The 26,043-nt window shown below is 33.5% G+C and overlaps 1 protein-coding gene across 10 annotated transcripts in view; it reads right to left on the minus strand.

Annotated features, from left to right (window-relative positions):
* LOC123542387 (myeloid differentiation primary response protein MyD88-like) overlaps nucleotides 1–26,043 on the minus strand; it is a 75,981-nt gene that overhangs the window by 5,358 nt on the left and 44,580 nt on the right. For 6 of the 10 annotated variants that reach the window (XR_008368683.1, XR_008368681.1, XM_053531781.1 and 3 more), the window contains 3 exons: nucleotides 25,169–25,201; nucleotides 3,232–3,412; nucleotides 2,827–2,918 (listed from right to left, as the gene is read on the minus strand). Coding sequence is in view for 8 of the 10 variants with exons in the window: in XM_053531781.1 (XP_053387756.1) it covers nucleotides 2,827–2,918; nucleotides 3,232–3,412; nucleotides 25,169–25,201 (306 nt within the window). In the remaining 2 variants the exon portion in view is untranslated. Of the gene's footprint in view, nucleotides 1–2,826; nucleotides 2,919–3,231; nucleotides 3,413–5,363; nucleotides 5,397–6,204; nucleotides 6,271–9,334; nucleotides 9,532–25,168; nucleotides 25,202–26,043 lie in introns of those variants that run through there. The other 4 variants (XM_053531788.1, XM_053531783.1, XM_053531790.1 and 1 more) reach the window with 3 other exon arrangements.

Here is a 26,043-nt window from a genome sequence, read left to right on the forward strand (position 1 = left end):
TTGACGTGGTAACCCTAAAGTCAGTAAGGGTGGTATACGCAATAAGTACTATCAGCATGTGAAGTTTGAAGGTCCTGGGTCAGTGGTTCGCGAGTAAAGTACCTTCATGCAAAAAGTTAATGTTGTGACTAACGAACTAACGAACGAACGAACGAACGAACGGACGGACTGTTGAAAACTAATATGCCTCCCTTCGGGGGCATAACAACATATCATGAACACATTAATCCTTAATGGCATAAACAGTATGACTGTAATGCAATGAAAAATATTTAAAATCTAAGAAATATCAGAAAATAACATTATTTAAAAGTTTTTAAAAAATAAATGGTACATGTATTTGTAATCCGCTCATCAAAACCCTAAAACCACTTACGAGAGAAAAATGCGATTTAACACATGTAATTGTCATATTTAGTGTGTTGTATTTGGTACCTTTGTTTATGTTTCAGCAAAGCAACAACTATTTTTAACTATTATGAAATATGGTGCCAGTGAATTTAAATGATTTCACAGTATTAAAGAATTTTGATTTGGTTATTTAGTGCTAATAGAAAGATATTAGTCTTTATACTAAGTCGAAACCCCTTACACAGTTCCGACTGTCAGTATAGTAGTCGGTATCCAAAATAGAAGTATTTCGTAGAATTTACTACCCTTTGACCATTTATTTCATATTTCTGTTCGATTAATTTTCTACTAACATTCATTTGCATGAATCAATAACCAATCACAACCCGACTGCCATATTCATAATGTAGAGGATATTTATTTTTTGTTTTAGTGTAAGATCGATATATATTTCACCGAACAAACACTATAATGCAATATTTTCACGAGTGGTGCAGCCACGAGTGAAATGTAAATTATGGTGTTCACGAGTGAAATATATTTCGATCTTACACTGAAACAAATGTTCTCTTTACATTATGCATTTTTAATGGTTTTAACCAAATCATATTCAGTTTGCCCGCGCAACGTCACGTGCATTGCATCATTACGTGATAATGTCGTGACGTCAGGATGTCTTTGTAGAAAAACTATAAATAGTTCTATTACGTTTTCTGATTTCTTTGACATTAAGGAGGTAGGTTACCTTTATATTTGTATGTGCGCATGTCCAACCGGAAGCTAACGTGACGATTTACGACGACGTTTACGACAAACTAAATGTGTTTGTATATTCATTCTTCTGAAAACAAATCATAGACCTGTCTTCGATCTGACGCTTTATAGTTTAATAATGCAAAAATAATGAATAAATTGCCGCAGAACGCTTCAAAACAATGTTGCCTTAAAATGACGTCATTGACGTCATGACGTTACGTGTCAGTTACCGCGCAAAATAAATAGCTTTTATCTTGAAAGTACGTAATTCTGTGCATTTTCTTTATTCAAACTATTTTCAAATAACTATTATTTGCTGAAATATTCTTTATGAGTCTTTTGCTCTGAATAATAATCAATATTTTGCTTCTTTTATGTAGTTATATTGAAATGTTATGCGGAATGTAAGAAAATGGATGATGGTAACCAATGTTATTTGGAATATAGCTGGGTGAGAGGTTACTTGTTACGGCCATTTTCAAATACAAAATCTAGCAGTTTGATTTGTAATATCTATTTTTCAGGTTCCGTTGATAATTTGTTACTTATATACTAAAACTAAGATCTAAAATTGTTCAAATTTTAGTAGAAAATTATGGTTTCTTGAATTGAATTGATGTTACCATGGAAACGAAGCCGTGACCTATGTATCTAAATGTAAAATTCAAAAGCGTTGACACTAGTCTATTTAAGAAACACAGCTTCGGCTTTTTATTTTCATTTCAACAATATCCATGAGAATAATAGTAGCATGCTGAACGATTTTCCATGAAAAATGCCACACGAGGGGTACTGCTGTAAGTAATCTAAGCTTAAAAATTTGTTTGAATAAATGCAGATAACACGAAAATATAACTTACGTTAGAAATAATATGTTTTAAAGCTACATCAACTAGAGAGATAATCTTATTCAATATTATTTTATAAGAAATTACGACAAAAAGCAAGATATAAGCCATTTTAAACATCTCTGTTGCCATGGTTACTTTAAACATTAAGAAAAATAGGGTACCATGTATAGTGCTTGGTATGTTGCTAATAATATTACCCAAATATTCCATGTTGGTCATTAACAGAATGGCACTGAAGCCCTCGAAAACCCCTATTTTTATACATAGTTGTTTAAAAATGAGAGAAAATGCGTTACCATGGAAACACGAGCCCCGCGACATATACATTTTAAGCTTATATTAGAAAGCTAACGTGCATACTAGTAAAATTATAGATTATGCGGACTTCTATGAATATCAATGAAACTGAAATACACTGAAAAGTGTTAAATATCCGTATTTTCCTTCTTCTTTCAATATGAAATACCTTTGGAGGGTCATGTTCTTCAAACCTGGATAAAAATTGAACTTGAAGGGACAGAGACAAACGAAACTGAGATTTTAACAGTTAAAACTTCATATTACACGAAATACAAAAAGATGCTGCGGTTCAACTACTTTGAATTTACCCTTGTAACAAGGTAACCTACCTCCTTAAATTAAGGTAAAATGTAAAAACTTATGATCCTTTTATTATTTTTATGGTTTATAGATCTACTCGTTTATTACATGTATCTTATTTCATCGGATAATATAAAACACATGTATACGTAATGAGTAACAAAAGAAAATATGTTTATAAAATTTTAGTTCGCCCCTATCACAATTAAACTTCATGAAAACAGCCGAACGGTAAAGAGCAAGTTATCAATTTATAATATAAACATACCTGGATCGAGAGCGTTTGCAAATCTGACCTGGAAGTCGCACTCCGGACTGGAACGGAATGCTTTTGTCAACAGGATGATGACACGTTTACACCTGAAAAAAAAAGACACAACGTGTTCATTCAAAGAACTGTATTTAATCAGCCAGTCAATAAACTATCAAATGTAATTACTTCAGCTTGAGTGAGCAAAAGTTTGCAAAACTGAAATGAACCGAAAGTGTACAGTTTTGAAGAATAAGTAAGGAACCAAAAGTGTACAGTTCCGAAGAATAAGTATAACAGCAAAAATGACGAAGACTATCAATTGTTACAATTCTTGTTTAAAAATAGAACTGTGGCTTTTATATTGCTATACAATTTTTTATTTGATGAAAATCGTATTTGCCTTAAGCACGTTATACCAACCTTTTCTCAATCACATAAGCTGTGAGTACATGTTTCGCTCCTCCTGGTAGGTCATCACGACCTGGTACAAACAATGTGAATCCTTCATTTTCTAGTTTTCTTATCGTCCTCTTGGCAATGCGTAAATTTGGGTATGCATAACTCAGAAATGCATCGTATTGTTTTGTATGTCCAAGATTTACTAAAATAGCAAAACTGTCAGATAGAAAAATTCATCTCAAGGTAATGGATAAGCAAGTTACGTTCGATTATGCATCCAACTAATGCTATTTCGGCATCGATGTTGTTCATTACAGATCTGGTGCAGCCATTCTGCGCATGGCCGGAAGTGATTATCAGTTGGAGCGTACGATAAAAATACGCAAGATTTTTGCACGTCCGCACGCATTGAGTGTAATATAATATATAGCAAAGTATATACATTCAAGATACCTTTTGTTCAGCGACGTTAAACCCAACCAAAAAAAAAAAAAAACAAAAACAAAACTTTTTGTTCAGATTGCTTGAATGCGGAATATACCGGAGTCTGTAATATATAATAGACGCGCTCGATCTTATTTTTAGTCACACCCAATATGGCATTCTCCAATTGTTAATGTAGTTCATTCGAGCAACCATGGCAGACGGAAAACGTAGAAATCCAAAACGGAGGATACGTCACTTACGGAAACCTCTTATTGAACTTGTTGACCTTTCTAGACTAATCTTTAGCTGATTAATAACTGAAAAACGAATATCCAAGAAAAAAAACTGAATGATTAAAGCTTCGAAGTGCTGTTTCTAAATGCCAAAAGATAAACGTTAATGAATGCAAAGGCAATGGACAGATATGGCCATAAAAATCCCATTTTGTCTTACCACCACCCCTTTTATTTCGCTAAAATCAAGTTACCGTGAAATATTCATTTATGTGTGACCCTGCTTTTACATGAAAAGTGCTGTTAGAATACTTTTTATTTGCATGTTGGACTGGATCAAATTTTCAGACGATGTGATGAGGGTCAAGTCCCACCACATCCAACCCCCTTTACGCTATGACTGTTCCGGTTAAATTAAAATAATCAAATTCATACTATTCCACTTCAGTACGGAACGATACAAAGACTTACTCAATCGACCTTGTTTCGATGTTTTTGATTAGAAAAGATAGCGAGCATTTATCGAAATTATTTGATCTTATAGACATTTCTTTTGAAAGGACTTTCATTAAATTCTACTATTTGTGATGGAAATGGATCGATATAAGGTAGAGACTGCAATAATTTTATTTCAATTCAAGATTCACTTTCCCTTTGGAGCGCCGGTATAAATTACATACTCCGGTATATATCGGATTCAAGCAATTTGAACGAAAAGTGTCTTAAATGAATACATTTTGTTACAATGGTATCACTCACCCTTACTTTCAGCCAGTATATTAAACGTATTATACACTAAATGCGTGCGCTCCAACTGATAAACACTTACGGGCATGCGCAGAAGACCGCTCCAACTCTGCAATCAGTTACCTCGTATTTTGGCCAAGTTGGAACGTCATCAGGTCTCAGAAAGTAGTAGTTTTACAGAATATCTGTAAATTTACTGATATAAACGTACAGCTTTTTCGATTTATAAATTTACGGTTTAAATGTGCATATAAACAGCTGAAAGTACATAAATTTGACCTCAAAATATCAAATTGAAATCATTTGTTATATTTATTTATGCATAGCTAAAGGTCGTTAGTGAGTTTCAGCCATTTTTGTTGACTCAGACTTTTTCGTTGTTGCTTTTTTTTGTTTTTTTTTCGGAAAAATCTTGGCAGAGATCAGGAACTATTCTTGCAGGATAAAGTTAACTTCAAAAGACAGTTACCTAATATTCTCCATGTTAAACCGGTTTTGAACTCCAGCACTAACGTCAGTACATTTTGACGTCATAACAAGGTGGTTTCGTACAAAAAATCATCAAACGCTGCAAGTATTTTGATTAAATTATTAAAGCAAATATTGCCTTCTATGTTCGATCAATATGGGAATTTATCAACCTGGCAAGAGTGATATAACCTTAGGGTATATCATTTTCTCCAGGTCGATAAATCCTAATATCATCCTATCTCAATTAATTCTGTCCTTTTGTTTTTTATACTTTACCTTCGTCACAGTCCTCTTCTTCAATTTCTTGATCTTGAAGTGAAAAAAGAAATTTCATGTAATGTTATTTTAAACATAAATCTATATTCAACTTATCAAATTATAGGCGGTAAGACAGAAACTAGATGTTTGAAAATGCTACTTATGTATAAATTGCGTATTTTCAAAGTGAGTATTGAGTATTTGTTCTATATCCAAAACAGTGATTTTATCGTAGAATAAAGTTTCGTTTTGAGTTCAGATGTATAAGAATTATATCCTGGGTCACAGTTCTAGTTATATAATAATACACATTTGGAACGGTAATGAAATAATTCACGGTTTGGGACATATTAAATACCGGTTTTAACACGACAACTACAAAAATTACAATGTTTTGTATGATATTCATTTTCAGCGTTCTCACATCTGCAAAGTTCTAATTCTTACTGGTATGACAAATGGGGTCGTGTTAACATTATCTTCATCTAGCAATCTCTACAACTACTATTAAGTGGATTAAACATCTCACAAATTTGATTGCAGTTGTTACACAGGATCATATGGTTAATGTTTGACATGCCTAATACTAGAAAAAGGTTTAAGAATAACCCAAGCAGTTTTTGTTGTAAAATTACGTATTAGCTGTGAAACATTGTTACAGATCTTAGTACGATCACGTACTTCATTCAGACAGTCTTGATATACATCTATTTTATTGAAGGAATGACTTTTGATTTGTGTGTATTAGGAGTTTAGAATAGAGTGTACTTTAACAAAACCAAACCAAAAGTTATTATAGAAATATGATAATATCAGATTTATTGATTCATTATAACTTTTATGAAGAACAAAGTATTACCTGGAATTTCCATAACCATTTGCGGAGCCGCACCGCGCTTTTCTGCGTATACATGGCAATCTTTAACTGAAATATTCGTACAAATTATGTATGTCGCAAACAAAGAAATTTAATCTTTTTCTCATATCTTTTTTTCCCGCTGTTTTGCAAGTAAAGTACCTTTGTTGACAGCAGTGTAGTGGAACAAACAGAACATCATCATTTCCTTGCAACATGAAATATTAAATGAACGTTATAGGGCATTTCACAGGGTCACGTTATATAACGGGGATTAATATTGGGAATTCCAGCGGCCGGACAAGACAGTGACCGTTGTAAGCAGGGTCCACTAATGCAGGTAGGACTGTTTTTTGCGTTTTTAAACAACAAAATTTTTACACGAAGATTTTAAAAATTATTTTTGTTTTAAACAATCATTAATAAAGAAGAAGACTGTTTTTTATTAGCTTTAAGATAAATTGTCATTAGTTTCGGGTTGTGATTTTGACGCAATATCTTAGCTAAAACCCTCTATTTCTGTCAAAATTTCATAGGTTTGTTTCCATCAACTTTGGGGTTTTTTAAAAACAAAACTGTTTCAAAGGTCGGCGAAAAATCTTTTATTTTTAAAACTTTTATTTACATTGTTACACAGAAATCTGTTTTCTTTTTAAATATCTTCCTGTTTCAGGTATCATTTTCCCGGAAATAATTTTGCGAAATTAAAGATGGCCGGCCATGAAAAATCAACAAAGGGGTTTTGGCCCGCTAGGATCCAGACCAGCCTGCGCATCCGCACGTCTGATCAGGATCCATGCTTTTGCTAATGGTTTCTCTAATAAAAATTCTTTGAAAGCAAACACTGGTTCTGCCAGACTTGTGGATGCCGACGGTTGGTTTCTTGCTGGTGAAAACCCCACTTGTTGGGTTTCCATGGCGCGGCCATTTTATATTTTTTTCCTCAACGAAAAAAGTTGTTCAACTTTTTTTAAAAAATGACTAATCTAACTTTAGATCTAACTTTTGTTCTGTAATTTTTAATATTGAAACATTTTACTGAACACAGATAGCTGAAAAATTTAAACGAAGTTGTGAAAAAAAATTTTTTTAAAAAGGGGGAACCCGTGCTTGAGAATAGCTATTTATTAACAGAATGTTTTCGGGAAGATTAGTAGGAGGGAAAAGTAGGTCACTAGTTTGTAAGACATTCCTAAATACTTCTACTCGATCTCCGTAATGCTTTACCCCGTTTATAGGTTGTTTAAGAGCATAAGTTTACCGTTTCTACAAACATAATCTGAAACAACTCAGATTACAAATGCTAGGGCAATGTACACTTTATACACGTGTTGCAGCTCAGGTGAACTATTTTTTTTCACGAAACTTTTCCCCCGTTTGCTTTACTATTTTGTACAATATCAATGCGCCCCATGTTCAAAAAGGGCTTTGGAAAGTCGCCCAAAGGTACCCAAAATTTTCGGACATTTCAGTGATAAACCTTTGGTTGGGTTTTTGGTTATCACTAAAGTCTTTTACTTTTCCCCGGTGGAAAAGGTTTCCTGCTCTGTTAACCCCGTAGAGATAGTATTTTTTTTCTTAGTAAGAAAAAACTAAAATTCAACTTTTAGTCGAAGTCCTTTAAATACCAAAACTTTTTTGTGCTTAACAGATCTGACATAATAAAACACGGACACTTAGGCCTACATTCTCTGTAGTCTTAGAAGAGTACTGCATTGCACATGCATGTTGAAAAATGGGAACAATGCATAATGCAAGAGTAGCAATGCATTCTTCCATCTTGCACCAGTCACAGTCGTCTACCCACATTAAAAAAATCTATAACTTTCTACGGCATTTAATAGTCTGCTTAAACAGTCTTTTACATTTGTATAAAGAAATAGTTTTGATTTACCGAAAGTGTATTGAAAAATCCCCTGTACTGATAACATTTTACAATTCAGTAGAACTACTGAATACCTATTATTCAGCCCAAATGATATAACCAGGTTTAAGTACGAGTATGGGAACCATGTCAATATCGCGCATATACAATTTTCAAAATGGTTCTCGCGAAATTAACCGATTAAGGTCACAAACCAAAAGAGCTACGAAACATTGGTAGACCCATTTCAGAGAATGAATGTATCTTCTAAGAAAGATTTCTCTTGTCACATTTGCTTACTTTAAAATCACATAAAAATCACACTGATGTGACCTGGAAGTACTACAGATACTGAAATTGAGTTTCTCTTCACCTAATCCAACCCACTCTCCATTTTGTCTACGTAAATGTCAAAAAAAAAGGATCCACACATGAAATTCTAGCAGAAACCAGAATTTATTCAGACCTCTTTGGACATGCAAAGTGAAAAATTTGTGTTCAAAACCCTGTCCGCCATTACGCGACTAGGCAAGATGGCTCCCACGCTGGTCCCTTTACTATAGTAAGGCTATGAAGCCGCCAAACCCACATAGCGTTAATTCTGCCAATGTCCGCTCGAAGCCGATGTACCTGTGTTTCTTAATTATACCCTTTTCTTGTCCTTGTTGTCAGTTGTAAAAGTGGAAAAGTTCGCGACGAGTACAAATGCACGAAATTTAGAACTTTAAGAAATTTATGAAAATTTCTGACAATCTTAATTTTCCCGTTCACCAAGACACGTCACTTTAGTCAAGTAAAGATACACAACTTTTGCTTTGGCACATCAATTTTTTCGGCGACATGCGAGTATTTCCGTTCGCTATATACTTTCGCGAGCACTTTTACCAGCGATAATATTCATTATATACAGCATTCGTTTTAAATAGTCTATGCTTAAGATGTATGTATCTCTAACGCTGCTGTGTGGTTTTGCTTTAGGGGGATGCGTCCCTGAGACATTCTTTTTGGACCACTGGCCTTGCTTTTTTTGCAAACCGTTATGACACACTGTCTTTTATTTTCGGCTTCCTGACCGATCTGTATGCTTCTAATATGCCTTTCATTTCGGATTTAGAAGTACAGTAAACTACATCATATACATATTTTTCTGTTAAGCGTTTCTCTAAAAAGGGACATGAATCTGAAAAAACCCTCAACAACATCAACAGCACCATACACTTTTATAGTTTAAAAGAAACTAAAATTGCGATTATCTTTCTAAAAACTTACCTGTAAAATTGTCAGAAACATAAATTCCAGAGCCGTCTTTCAATTCCACTAGTTTTCCGACAGGGTTTAAACGGTCTTCCAGTATTTTCAAAGAGGCATAATTTAATGCATCGAGTGGCGTTTCGCTAAACAAATTTTCGACATTGTCCGCACTTAAATCAGCGCGTGCCATGCTCTAAAGCTGCTTCTGTATTGTGAAATACACTTAGTTTAGACTTGATAAACGGGTAGACTGGTAAAAGCATTCAAATTTAAAACCAGGAAGTAATGTATCTGGGTTTTTATCATATTTATATTCTACAATAAAACGAAGGAGTGACTTGTAGTTCAGTTAGACTTGATGATTTATGAATTAGAATAAAGATATGATCTTTATATCTGGGATGACCCATCAAAGTAAAATCAATCACTTATTTCCAATTTGGTCCCATTCAGTGTTCAGTGTTTTGTAGAAGATAAGTTTATAGATATGCAGTATGTTACAAAAATGTACCTGTCAAAACTTATGTTGACTATGTCTTTTGCATGATTCTTTAAAGCTTGGTTGGTGCTTAAGCATTGGTAAAAGATTACTTAGAACATGCCCAAATCCACATTAAGAGTTACTTCAGATTTAACAATCATCGATCCACTTCTTTTATTAATACTTTTTTATGCTTTTATATTGGTCAGTGATGTAAGAAATCAACTTACTGATGCTCTAAAGGCATAACCCCTTTGTTTGTATTTTTTTTAAACAAAAATAATTTCTGGAAAGTCTAACTTGCTCAACACCCCCCCCCCCCCCCCCCCCCCCCTCCCCCCCACCCCCTCCCCGCACCCACTGGTTAGTCCAAGTACTAGATGACAGGAGCCCTTTCTAATTCTTTTTTTTTTTGCAACTCCGTTAAATCAATCATATTTACAAACTTAAATCTGACCTACCTACCCTATTTTTTCTAACATGTTACCGCAAGCAAAGAATATTTTTAGGCCTAATGGACGGGTAATTTGGTCAAATATAACAATTTCAAACCAGGAAGTAGAATATTTTGGTTTGTACATTCATCAATAAAACGGCAGCCTGGCTTATAATGTAGTTTGATTTACATGTCAGCAAAAAAAAAAAGAGAAAGAGAAAAGTTCTTTTTTATTGAATAGTATCTCCATTACATTCTACTTGTGCGCCATTAACTTTTAAACTTCTAAATTTCTTCAACGGTTTTGTCTATCTTTCAAGTTGGACTGTAGCATTAACTGTTAAAAGGAGTGGATCTGAAAGGCGAACAGTACATATCACGATCAGGCTGCAAGGAGAATCACTTGCCGCCAGCAGGCTTAGGGTTAATGCTCCCACAGTATACTTACCAAAACCCAATTATATATTGAACAAGAACAGCTCAGTGGCCATATAGCATTGAGTTATACGAAAGATTTCGATATATTTGCATTTTTATATGTGGTCACAACGTACAGATCTAAATGTCACCGCTGTTCGTTTGATGACAAAAATATATTTCGCAACTTTTGATATAATTGCAAGTTAGAAAACGTTGGATTAGCTGTTTTGTACAGGGTATGTCTGATCTAAAAAACAATAATAATAATAATCATAAAAAGAACAATCAGACTTGGGTTGAGACGTTTTTAGGTGTATATATAGATAAGCAGTATGTTATATGTACCTACCCGGACTTATGCTGACTATACGTATTAAATGATTCCTTCCGTGGCCGAGTGGTTAAGGTCGCTGACTTCAAATCACTTGCCCCTCATCGATGTGGGTTCGAGCCTCACCGGGGCGTTGAATTCTTCATGTGGAGAAGCCATCCAGCTGGCTTACGGAAGGTCGGTGGTTCTACCCAGGTGCCCGCTCGTGATGAAATAATGCACGGAGGGGCACCTGGGGTCTTCATCCACCATTAAAGCTGAAAAGTCGCAATATGACCTATCATGTGTCGGTGCGACGTTAAATCAACCCCCAACAAAAAAAAAGATTCCTTACAGCTTGGTTGGTGCTGAACAGTGATATAGGATTATGGTGAACAGGCACAATTCCGCAGTATGCTGAGGATGAAGGAGGTTCTTCAGATTTAACAGTCAACGAGTCACTCATGACTTTTCTCGTTATCAAAAAGCAGAAAGTTAAATTCAGCAATTACTTTAATTTTAATCTCTTTTGAATATAATTATTATTTTTTTTTTAACAAGCTGGAAATCCATAATTTTATTACATTCGTTCGGCTTTAAAATCATTTTTAACACTTTTGTCTACATTAGTGAGTTTTACAAATAATAAGCAAATGAGCTCAATGAATACTTTTAATTTTCTGGGTATGCCCCTTTATACTAGTATTTAAGTTTTTCTTTTTCAGACTAAAACTATGTTGATTTGAACTAAGGCAAAAACGTTTGGGTGCGTAATCACCATGCTATTCATGATCTTTGGAAAATGACGTCACACCTATAAAAAAGAAAAGGTCAAGCAAAACATACAATTGTAATTATTTCAATATTTCTGTTTCATAAACAAAGTTTGACCGTAGTCATATCACATAGATAAACTGTATGCAGCGTACCTTCATTTCAGTGTAATGAGATTCAGTCATTATATAGCATTATATATAATAAAACAGATTTCAACTGAGTTCAATATTTGCATAGCATACTAAAGAAAAATATTCATATATAATAAATCAGTTAAATAATTTATAACAAATATATCAAAGCAAACAAGTACTCATTTAATATGCAATCTGAATAAGTCACAAAAGTAAGAAACCTTTTCATATACAGACGACAATTGTAACAAGGAAAATCTTTTAAAAAGCACTTCTTCATATATGAGGTAAGGAAATGTGCAACACCCCTCTCATGCCCCTGGCACCGACTTAAGCGTAACTCTATTTTCAGTGAGCATTTAATGGACTCCAAATGACCAGAAAATAAAATATCCCTGTCATACTAAGAAGACGTAAGAGTTTATGTGTAGAAAGTCTATATTTGTCATAGATTTTTAGTGCTTTGCGCTAAGTCAAAAGTCTCTGAAGTTTGAAGGAAAACAGTTTTGTCAGCGTACAATACATGTATAGATTTAATGCTGGAATTCTTACAACTGAGGCAATAGCTACACCTGAAACAAATGGTTGTAGGAATGCTCTTAATCCAACAAATGTTAGATGCAGTCAAATGTGATCATAGCCTTCCTACCGACGACTAATGACTAATGACTACCGTGGACGGTAGCATGCATTTCCACTACTGTCCATGAACAGGCTCAATCAAACCGAGCCTGCAACATTTTCGTTTTTGTTGTGTTGAGCGACCTGTGGAGTTTCCACTTTTTCTATTCTCTTTACCCTTTGTTGCGCTTTAATCATCTGCAGCTTAATATCTCCAGGCTAACTAAACACAGAATTATATTGGTCTTCAACTTATGACGCGTCTTTTAATTCTTATTGTGCTTTTCAAACGACAGTACTGTCTGCATAACAATAATAGAATGACAGTCGAAGAAAGAAGATCGATAATGGTAATTGACAGACATTTCATTAAGTTCTATGTCTAAGAAACAAATGCTTGACATTTCCATATTATCTCTTCTACTAATCCTTAAGGAAAACGTGCGAAAATAAAACTATTTTGAGTTGTAAAATGAATAAACAGATCGACATCAGCCATTAACCTAGGAACACCGTCTGTTGGTAGAATAACAAAAGCGTGAGAATTACTTCTAAGTCTCGTTGTGTAATTGACATGTCACCATTCAGTAGTTAAACTGCAGTATAATCTAATAACTCTAATAAAATGCGCACCGATTCGGATGTTCCTAAATAAAAGAATACATTTTTGTTGGGTTTAACGTCGCACCAACACAATTATAGATCACATGGTCAAAGATATTTCCAGAAATATTTGAAACTAGCAAATTTGTTTGTATATGCACCATCATATACGGTCATCCATCTTGTACAAATAGGACATACTGCTCAAACAAATAGTGGTGTGAAATACGAGAAGTAGTTTGCATGCTTTGGTCATTGGCCGCTGGAGTAGAGTCAATAATACTGTTTTAGGCTGTATATCTTCAAAACTATTTGATACACACATACGCGTAGTCAAAGAAGTCTTCATAATTACTATTAAACATATCTTTACTTTTATTAAGACCTGTTATATATGTACTCTGATCAAGTTACGATCAGAAAATTGCTGGAATATCTATTGAAATGTCTTTACCGATAGAAATAATGAAAACAGTCATATTTTATTGAATATATTATTGCAATACAATGAAAAACTTTTAGAAAGGTTTTGGTGTATAGACTACATTTATAATTGTTATTCAGTTCTAGATACTATCTACGAGAGTTGTTCAACTTGTATAACATTTAATAAACATACGTATTTGTTGAGTAATCTTCATTTTGCCTTTAAATGTCATTCAACATGTTTATTGAGAAAAAATGTAAGAAATTGGATTCGATGAACCTATATAAAACTACTATTTTGTGTCTGAAATGCTGTCTTACTGAAAGAATCACATTTTAATTGTTATCTCTCAAATTTGAGGTATCCGACGGAGCCATTTCTTACCAGGAAGCCTACGGAAGAGGATAGAGACATACTGCCTATATACACTCGTTCTTAATACAATTATGATAATTGCTTTTCAGACAATGAGAACTGTACTCATACTTTGTATTAACATGTTAACAATCCATTTCAATCTCATAACAAACAAATTTAATTTCCAGTGTGTGTAATTAGACGTTACAATAGAATTCCAGACTATAATTGTATTGTGATGTCACATGAACTTCCGACGCTTTTATATTTTCTATTCTTCTATAAAACCATATTTGATACGTCTTTTCTTTGTTGTTGGAATGCGGTCCCTGGATTTATTTTCATGTTTGAAGACATGTCTGTTTCTATTGTATTTGCTCTTTCTTTTAAAGAATCGACCTATTTAAATGGAAGACGTGTGCAATACCTACGGTTATAGATACGAAAATCGTTATCTAACGTATAAAAAAATAAGCCATCCTTGAACAAATAGGACTTGTTATGTTCGGATTTTGTTGCCTGGTTGCTTTTCATTAATGCGTCTGGCAGCAGTGGCATGTTGTTAGTCTAGCAATATTTCCATTTCCAACACCCCAGCAAGCTCAGGATTAAATTGATTGTCAAAGTAGGATGTTATGACATTCGAAGTTCTTGACATATTTCGATGTTGTATTTTTTTTTTCAATCAGTTATTCAGTGAATGAAGAAATGCTTGTCATTCTAAAACTTTCATCAGTATATTGAATAGGAATAAATAGTGGAAATGCTATATTTTATGGGGATGGCCGATGAGGAAAATTCTCACTTACTGAAGTGTGTTTCGTTGTGCTGTCGTTTACTTTTTTAATAGTCATGTAAGTTATATCAAATGATTGAGGATAGTTACGTACACACCCCGTCCGCCGCGGAGTTCAACAAGGGAACATGTAAACAGAGCGGATATCCTGGTCATAAATGTTAGGGATACTATAGTGATTTATTTCAATTTTACAATCGATCTTAATTCCCATTATTGTATTGCAAAATACTATAAGGTATACACTATATTTGGGCGTAGCGTGAACAATTTAGATGTTATACAAGGGAAGAGTATGAGGGGTAGTGGTATAAAGGGGTCAGGGGAGCCTCCCCAGTCAAAATTTATGAGCAAACAAATAGAAAGAGTGGCTTCTGGTAACTTTTCAACCCGAAACTATGTTTCTTCAGTTTAGAAAAAAATATTCACAAGCGGCTCGGAATGTAAAGAAAGGTCTATATAAGTTTATGGACGTTACAAATCAGGGTCAGGGAGAGGGGTTGGGGCTGGCATTTTGGAAGGAATTGGACTCGGTTATCTATTTATTCAGGACGAAATTTGTTATTCACAAATCAAGCAACATGATTTCTTTTTCCAAACGTCTTTATTGTATACAAACTTTTCATTTACTGTACATTTTATATGTAAAGACAAAAGCGTAAATATTCGTATAAACATCAATGGCGTAATAAAATCAATGACGACCCTTTCCACGAAATTGCACGCGTAATCAATCTGACGTCCTTCGCCAAAAACATGAACAAAATGTCCTTGTTACAAAAATTCTTTCAAAATTGGAGGCTAAAACTTTCAAAAAGAACATTTACTTAAACCAGCTTTAACTAATTTTTCTGGCGTCCAAGATCACAAATAATTCGGCACGACTGTATAAATTTTCACTTAAGTTAAAATGTTTTAAACAAAAACAAGGAACTGTTTTTCTTTTTATCAGAAGACGAGTTATAGTTGAACGTGGGCGGGTCTTGTAGACTGTTCTGCTATAAGATGACAAAAAAGATCCATATCTTGACATCAATTTTGATTTTCTGGTACTCCTGGAATGCAGATCAGTTACTTTTGCAGCAAGCTATCGTAAAATGTAAATATAACATCTGGAATGTAGATCCTCGGAAACACCGAGAACAAGGCAAACAGTGAAAATTGTAGACTCGGTTTGATTGAGTCTGTTTATGAGCAATACTGGAAAATGCAACAGTGCCCATGCCCCCTAGCACCGGCTTAAGCAGTATTCAATTTTCAAATTTAAATGAGCTGAAATCAATGATCACGAAGGACCAGAAAATAAAACAACACTTCGATGAAGTTTGGGCGACATTTTACGGCTGCCACACAGAACTTAAATATATAAGAATTGAAAGCTATAGTTGTGTGCGTGTATACGGGTATGAACTACGCTAAAAGGCTTCTTGCTAATCATCCAAGAATCGCTAGCGCGATTTATTAAGGACATTGTGTGATTTCAATTACCAGTCTCCTCAAGTAACCTTAAAAATAAAATTTCTACTAAACTTCTATGGAAAGAAAAATATGACCCTGATAATGAGTTAAAACGACCTCACAATGTCTTCATTCACAAAAAACATGTAAAAATGACTTTGAAACGTTTTGTCTGAGTACTTTCCCCTTATATTTCATATACAATTTCATTTTCAAATGGCATGACTTTCTCCCCGGTGCATCAAGAAGCTATTCATGGAATATGTATATATATCAAAAATCAACATTATTTGTTAATATTTTTCCGATGCATTGGGGGAAAAACTACTTTTATTTCCAAAATAAAAAATGCATATACAGGGTGTACCATGATTATTGACACATATACATATTTTGTATGATAGGTTTCTATCAAAGAAAACATGTTACACTTGAATGGGCGATATTAACCATTGAATAACATTCTCATAGTTCCTGGACATCTAATTATCATACTATCGGTCATATTAACCTCATTTCTTTGGGCATTTTTGATGTCACCCCTACCGTTGTTTTACGCCCGCAAACAACACATCCTGCGTGAGAGTTAGGGGCTACTCTTGCTTTTTTACGCACAATATCATGATGCCTTACAAATTCCCTAGCAACATCATCATCACGCCCTATAAGACCCTCAGCAACATCATCATCGCACCATATAAGACCCTCAGCAACAACATGATCACGCCCTACTAGGCCTCTAGCAACATCATCACTCCATACTACGCCCCTAACAACATCATAACCCCCTACTACGCCCCTAGCAACATAATCACCCCCTACTACGCCCCTAGCAATATAATCACCCTCTACTACGCCCCTAGCGACATCAGCACTCCCTACAACAAAATCATTAAGCCCTATTAGGCCCTCAGCAACAAAATCATCACGCCTTTCTGCGCTCCTAGCAACAACATCATCACATCCTACTAGGTCCCTAGCAACAACATCATCACGCCCTACTAGGCCCCTAGAAACAAAATCATCACGCCTTACTACGCCCCTAGCAACAACATCATCACGCCCTACTAAGCCCCGAACAGCATCATCATCACGCCCTGCAACGCCCTTCACAACAACATCATCACGGCCCTAAGCAACATTACACGGCTCTACAAGACCCCTAGAAACAACATTACTTGGCCCAACTAGGCCTTTAACAACAGCATTATCACATCCTAGAAGGCCCTCATCAACAGTTTTCTTCTGTTATTTTATGTTGATTTTTGCACCAAATACATCTCTCCATATTTTACAATACAATAACCCCGGTAGGTACAATGTATTCAGATTGATATATAAATAAGTCTAGATATTGACCACTACATGTAGAAACATACCGTCTGTTTTTACATGTCCTGATTTATACACAATAGAGTGGTCAAGGTTGATATGAAAACGCATGGGTAATTTGAATGATACAGGGTGGACTATATTGCGATTTGATGTTTTTCTGTGCAGTTTTTATTTAAAATCATCTTAAACTCTTAAATTAAAACATATTTTCTGCTAAACTATATATTAAATGTTCATCAAAGTTGTAATTACTTAATCCTAGATCATTACTAAATGAAAATGTACTCAAAAATATTTTTTTTAAATCAACCCTTGCTAAATTAATCTTGTTATTTTTTTTTTTTTTTTAATAATCGAAACTCAAAGAGTTATTCAATGAATGTGTACTGGAGACATGTCATACTACAAGATTTAATTCATCTTTTTGCCCTTGGGCGCCTACTCTTTGAAATATTCATGGTTGAAAATGAGGACCAAATGCCATCATATCGTACGATGTCCTTTGGAACAAGTCCCAATGTGGTTTATACCCGTATAAACACACAGAAAAGCATTCAATTCTTACTTAATACCCCAGTCACACAAACGGCGCGGATAGCTACGTCTAGCTACGGGTAGAAACGTAGTAATCAGTATCGATCCATACCTGAGCCGTAGGGATTGGTACGAATTGATACGGATTAATACTTTAAGGTACGGGTCAGGTACGCATCGCTCCGGACCGATACGGTTTACTACGTTTCTATCCGTGGCTAGACGTAGCTATCCGCGCCGTATGTGTGACTGGGATATTAAATACACATGTCTGCATACGTGTTACAACTTGATATACGCAAATCACTTTGCAGTTAATACTCTAAAATGTCCAGGAACTGATCAGACTGTTGACTTATGCTCAATTTTTAAAACAGACAAAATGATGAAGCTATTTCACATATTCTTATTTCATTCTTCAAGTTAATTTACGGTAAATTCTCTTTTAAATATTGAACATTCTTGAAGTTAATTTACGGTAAATTCTCTTTTAAATTGCAGTTATAGCAAAATGTTGTAAGCATTATATTGGTTTTTAGACAAAGGTAATTACTAAAAGTTATTATTTGCCACCTGCTTCATGTCTGCACTTACCATTTTCAAAACTTATTGCAATCTCCGTGAAATGTATCTCTGCATTCTTTGAAACAATCAAGTCTTGTGACAGATGTTTAGGCTGAAATATAAAATCTATTTTCACGAAATGATAATAAAGGAAATTTGTAGACTACATTAGGAATTAAATATTTGCTGATTATGAGTATTTATTACATATGTGTATTCTATGTTTAAAGAAGTCGAGGTATTAGCGTATTTCAAAGGTATTGAGGTGTAGGATATATAATTATTTCGTGCGTTAAATAATCTTTGATTGGTGTATTTGTTCGTCAATATATTGCGGGAAACGGGTGTCATGGCATAAGTTCTTGGTTTCTTTTTTCTTAGTACTACTCCCTCTAGCGATTGAGTGGAGTAGGGCTTGGTAGGTGTCTCACAGCATAATGACCCGGAAAGTATATTCATAAAAAGAAATTAATTAATTGATAGTTTATGTGACTGACGTTAAGTTTTATACTATGGCATTGCGGATAACAAAGCCTAAATGTTAATCTATCAAATTGTCCTTTTTGCTCTGGTTGATTCGTTTTGATTATGGGATAGATAATTTATTTTTATTTTATTTTTGAGCGCAAAATGACGTACTTGACAGGGTTTTTAAGTAACGTTTTTATATACAACAAAAATACGGCAAAAAGTCTTTATTTTTAAGTTTGTAGAATTATCTCTCCAATAATGTATAATTTGTCAAGTTTATTTCGAAGTCACATCGGAGACAAACGATTTTTGAATGCAAGACACGTAAAACTGACGTCGCGCTTCACTCAAGTTTGGGTAAAGACACCCATAATTAAGAAACTGTCATATTTTTTTTTGCATAAATTTGAACAAGCGTGCAAAATTTCAATCGCTATCGATCGTAAAAGAGAAATGGGGGTCACCATTTTAGATTTCGCTCTATTTACCGTGGCGCTTCCTCTACCCCCAGTTAAGATATTATAAGACGTTTTCATGCTTACTTCGTAAATTTCCATTAGTTTAATTTCACCCTCTCAAGTACGTCATTTGGCGCTCTGCTGAAAAAATGACGTTAGTGGTTATGTTTGAAGACTTACAGCTGCAAAATCGAGAATAACAGAAAACTGGAAAAATACCAGTCAGTCGGAAATATTGTCAACTTTAATTTGGCAAAATTTCATAAAAGTCCGTTGAAAATTGTTAGGTGGCGCATATTACTTTAAGATAATAATCAGTATTATATCATCCAAATTTGAGATAGTTATTTTCTAGTAGCCAGAGTGATAATAAAATTTAGAAAAATGTACATCATTAATAGATAGTGTCATGGGAATGACAGTCAGCAATATTTCACTTATTGTAACTTGTTTTCATTTGATTAAAAGTTGTGTTCTTCCTTGTTCTTGTTTGGTTCAACGCCGCACCGACACAAAACTTATACTGGCGACCTTCCAGCTTTGATTGTGGAGGCAGATCCCAGTTGCCCCTCCGTGCATTATGTCATCACGGCGGGCACCTTGGTAGAACATGAACACAACAACACATCAACAGACATTGTGCAAGATGTACGAGTATCATTAGTAAAGTCTCTAGATGTAGTAGAAGGAGCATTGTTTCAAAAATAATGTTACAATATATAAATCTTTATAACGTAAATTTCATGGTCAAAATACTTTTTTATTTCATAAAAATGTTCGAAATCAAAATCTAAATTTTACATATATTTTCCACGAAAATTCTGGTTTATAATAAATAAACTATTCTGAAATTTTAATAATAATTCAACAATAAATAAGGATAAAACTGCTTTTTTTTTTAGTTTTCAATTGGCTCTTTCCAAACAAAAACAAAAAAAAACAAAAAAAAAGGATTAAAAAAATAGTTCGAAACCTCTGTTCAATCAACCTAATTCATTACAGATATTTTGGTAAATTGAGCCTATATTTGCTAAAACGAAATGTAAATTCGAACTATTTTTTTAAGTCAAAGCTGCATTTGTAATAAGAAACACACACAAAATAGTTATTGTTTTAACCATAATAGAAGGCGTATTCTAGAATTCCTTGTATATGAGATAGGCAAAATTTGACCAATAATAGAATTTCTTCAAACTTTGGATAGTGAGAAACAATCATCTAAGAATCAAAAATATGCAATAAAATCATAGGTAACCGGTATTGCAAAAGAGTTATATGCCCTTGAAACCCGCATTTTGGGGGAAAATGACGTTTAGAATTTTAAACAGTTTTCATCACCATTCTGAATGATTGATGGTATCACTTGTGTTGTTATTTTTTAAGGAATCGTCTTGTGACGAAAACATGCGATCAGATAGTAATGGTGTATTCTTAATACAAATATATATTAAATGTGTCTATTTCAAAAGAACCACCCTTTGAGTTCCTTTGTATTAGATTCAATCTAAAGAAAGTTATAGAAACAGACTGAAAGTATCAGGAAAAACAGAACTATTTTACTGTGAAACAAGCAAAAAATAAACTTTCAAATATTCCGCAACACTTTTGAGTCTGACCTGCCCTAATCGGATTTGAATCATCATGGGGCGAGAATCACACAATTAGATTCCAATGACACAAAAAACAAACGATCTATTTTTTTTTTTGGAATTAAAGATGCTTCTACACTTCAGATACCCTTTCAAAGTGTCTACTTTATTTGAATTTCATTGCCTCTTGTAATTGATTAACACTTAATTGGTATTATCAACATCCTCAGGTTTCCGGAATTGAAATTGCATTTCCACACGATTGACAAAGCTTGCGTGGTATAGACCTATTAATGAGAAAACAATCTCGGCCGTCTTAATCCAATGAAAAATTGATTAGGCATTCAGCTCGGAATAGAAAACAAATCTAGAAAAAAAGTTGTTAAGTATGAAAAATGGGATGTCTGCTTGATAAGACATGTGAGCTTCTTATCTTTATTTTAACTCTTTTCTTACTTTGACGATGAAACGTGTTTTTAAGGTGAGGTTCATTCCTATCTGTGTTACATGTAAATTTTACTTTAAAAGTTGATTCATGGTAATTCAGGCTTATGTTATATTTCTATAACAATTTGATATAAAGTTTATGAAAGATAACTAGAATATTTGAAATTCAATATAACGCACTAAATAAATAAACAGATGAGATGTAAAACTATATTGAGACACGGGTGTCCAATTAGTACTGCTGTTGTGTTACTGATTCAGTAACATATGTTAAGTTATGGATGTCGTGTGATTGTTAATTTCCTTAAATAGAGTTAAATATAGGGAGTCTTATTTAATAAATCTTGTATCTAAATTCTTGAGAAAAATGTAATGACCTTCAAAATAATTATATTTGACCTCTTACGGTATAAAATTCTATGTTTGGACCGGAAAAGTTTTCCTACATATTGTACCGTTAATGGTTTAGTAAAGTACTTGGACTAAGTAAAGAACCGTTATTTTATGTCATCATTACACACTTTAGAAAAGATAACAAGGTTATATAAAATTAAATACACTTTTGCAGAGAAAATCTAGTTTGAGTCAGCTGAGCTAAATGTGAATGTGTGTTTGACAGAAAGAAAATTACCTCCGTATACATGTATATTTTAAATGCAAGGGAAACGAGTTTCAAAATTACAATACGTCTTTTTTATTATCATTATCGTTGGTTTTGTGATGCGTAAAAAAGGAAAGACGCCATGGATATCAAAGTTTATCATTCTAAATAACGAAATTTATTACCGAGTCGATAATGAAATTTGTTAAGTCATAATATAACCTTAAGCACTAATACCTTTCTATTTCAATGTTCAAATTTCATTTTGTGAGCTTGACGTCATTTTTGATGCTTAAAGGTTCCTTTATGGAGATATTTTTTTCATTTTATCTCAGAATAAGAAACAATCACACGTTTGACGTCGTGTGTGTGTGGAATTAAGCCAATACCTGGATTTGATACATTGTGTAACACACTATAGTAACAAAGCTTTGACGTTGACGTTTATTTATATTATAGGAGCCGTTGGTCGAATTTACATGGACTATAATACATGGTCTATAATATGTAAAAAAAGAAGGAATTTTGATGTTGCAACAGGAAAAGCTTACATGTGATAAAAAGAATATTACATATGTGTCTATTTGTCCCTCTACGTTGCATTTATCAAACAAATTGAATAAAATTGATAAAATGCCCGCATTGCATCGCATTTTATTTTTTATTAAACTCGTTCAATAAATTTAATGTGAAAAGACTCATATATGTCTTTTGAATATGTGTCTATTAAATTTGATAAATTCAATATGAAAAGACACTCATGTACCGTCCTAATATATTATTATTTCAAATATATGTAGATCAAGATACGTATACAATAAAAATATTATATTTGCATAGGGAATTATGCATTCGTTCTTTCGGGAATTAATATTGTGTTTCTAAAGTCGCGAAAGATCTTCCGAGCACAACTCGTGCTTACTTCTAGATACAAACTTAATAACCTATAAATCTTGCAAACATTCACGTCAAGTCAGCCTTCGGGAAGCTTTGGAAAACTGACAATTCAGAGGCATTTGATAAGAAGCTGTCATTTTTTCGGTTACTATTTGTTCGGTGTACTCATGCTTTTACTATTATTAATTGATACGTATCTGTAGTTGACAAATCATTTAATTTCGTGGGCATGAAATTTCGTGGTTTTGGTCAAAACGGCAATTTCGTGGGGATATGAATTCGTGGATTTCAACTTTTGAAGATAAAATGAATGGGAATTTTATTTGTTCGTTGGGATTAAATTTCGTGGATTGACTCAACCGCGAAATCCACGAAAATTAGTCCCCCACGAACATTAATGATTTCACAGTAGGTCTGCTAGTAAATCTATATTACCTGTCTAGTTTCACTTGAAACCTCTTCCTTTTTTATGTCTACTATTATGTGTGGATGGATTTAGGAATTAGGTTTGTCCACTTACATGAAAAAGAAACGTGTAGTGCATAGAATTGCAAATTATGACGTCATCATTAAATGAACTGGTTCACCTTTTACAGTTATCATTTACACATTTTACCGCTACTCGTGAATTGAGAAGTCTCTTTCAATACACTCAAGATTAATGTTGGTTTTTTTGTGGTTTTTTTTTGGTTTGTTTGTTTGTTTGTTTTTTCTCACGGAAGGTATGTCCTAACATAATATGGTTTATGTAACATAAATATTAGCTCGTCAATTTCTTGATTATTACATATATAGTCCAATTTAAACGGTGTTTTACCGTAACAAGAAAATATTTATAAATATGACGAAACTGTATGGCACAAAATAATGACAAGCTTGACAAGGAAATAAAGTAAAATCATTTGCTAAAAGAAATTATAAAATATCTAATAATTTATAGTCTTTAAACTTTACTTTCTTCAAAAATTAAACTATAAGATATCCTGTTAGTTAAAAATATCATATGCATTTGATTTTGAACTATATATAGTAAGAAATAATAAAATCAGTCAAAACATAAAATAAAAAGAAAAAAAAAATCACTTTATTTTACAAGCAAGATCTTAATTTCGTTCACTCAAGAACATCATATCTAACACTTTTACTCGTGGCTATGCCACACGTGAATATATTGCATTTGGTGTTCAATCGTAAGAGATATTTCAGTCTTACACTGAAACAGACAAATAACTTCAGAGCCTGAAGTCTATACACATATAAATGATATTGTCTCAAAGTTTCAAACTCTGTTACATTATTCTTCTAACTTAACAGAAAGTCTTAAACCTGTGGATCATTTAAGGTATCCTGTCCAAAAATTTGTTTGTTTGTTTGTTTTGGGTTTAACGCCGTTTTTCAAAAGTATTTCAGTCATGTAACGACGGACAGTTAACCTAACCAGTGTTCCTGGATTCTGTACCAGTACAAACCTTTTCTCCGCAAGTAACAGCCAACTTCCCCACATGAAAATAAGCAAATTCTGTATAACAGTTCTATCAATACATATCAAATATTAATCCCAGGTAAGCTCAAATAGATTTGGTATCATTTTAAAGTGTATTGTCTACTGAAAAAGAAAATATAAATTACAAGAGAAATATATGTTACAGAGTTTTTATTTTTTTTTTACTTTATAGTATTCAATGGTGCTTCAGCAGAAATCCAGTCATTATTTAAGTGTATGGTTTATCATTTCGCAGTAACCAAAATGACTGTAATGACTCTTGCATATTATTTATGGTCATCGTATTTGCTAATTCTTATTCAGCCGACATCACTCTTTCAAATGACAAAATAAAACAAACATGGGGGCAGCAAGCATCGACATTTTACCAATTCGTGGATCGAATACCTTAAGATTTATTTTATTTTGACGTCATAACAAGGTGGTTTCATACAAAAAAAATCATCAAAAGCTGCAAATAATTTGATTAAATGATTAAAACAAATATTGCCTTCTAGGTTCGATCAATATGGGAATTTATCAACCTGGGAAGGGTAATATAACCTTAGGGTATATCGTTTTCTCCAGGTCGATAAATCCTAATATCATTCTATCTCAATTAATTCTGTCCCTTTGGTTTTTTTCTACTTTACCCTCGTCACAGTCCTCTTCTTCAATTTCTTGATCTTGAAATGAAAAAAGAAATTTCATGTAATGTTATTTAAAACATAAATCTATACTCAACTTATCAAATTATAGACGGTAAGACAGAAACTAGATATTTGAAAATGCTACTTATGCGTAAATTGCGTATTTTTCAAAGTGAGTATTGAGCATTTGTTCTATATCCAAAACAGTGATTTTATCGTAGAATAAAGTTTTGTTTTGAGATCAGATGTTTCAGAATTATATCCTAGGTCACAGTTCTAGTGATATAATCATACGCATTTGGAACGGTAATGAAATAATTCACGGTTTGGGACATATTAAATACCGGTTTTAACACGACAACTACAAAAATTACAATGTTTTGTATAATATTCATTTTCAGCGTTCTCACATCTGCAAAGTCCTAATTCTTACTGGTATGACAAATGGGGTCGTGTTAACATTATCTTCTTCTAGCAATCTCTACAACTACTATTGGATTAAACATCTCACAAATTTGATTGCAGTTGTTACACAGGATCATATGGTCAATGTTTAACATGCCTAATACTAGATAAAGGTCTAAGAATAACCCAAGAAGTTTTTATTGTAAAATTAAGAAATAATATATCTCATCCAGTGATTTGTCGTTGAATAAATCATTGTTTGGAGTTCAGATGCGAAGGAATTACATCACGATGGCGCAGCCCCAGTGGTATAATAATACGAATCTGAACGACAAGCAATGATTTATTCAAGAGCAAATCACTGAATGAGATATATTATTTCGATTCTAACACGTTACCAAGGATTCTGAAGTACTTCCTTAACGACATTCATTAAATCTATTTGTCCGTTTTCAATCTTTTTTTTTCCGGCG

This window comes from Mercenaria mercenaria, chromosome 19 (genome assembly GCF_021730395.1).
Source record: "Mercenaria mercenaria strain notata chromosome 19, MADL_Memer_1, whole genome shotgun sequence".
Lineage (NCBI taxonomy): Eukaryota > Metazoa > Mollusca > Bivalvia > Venerida > Veneridae > Mercenaria > Mercenaria mercenaria.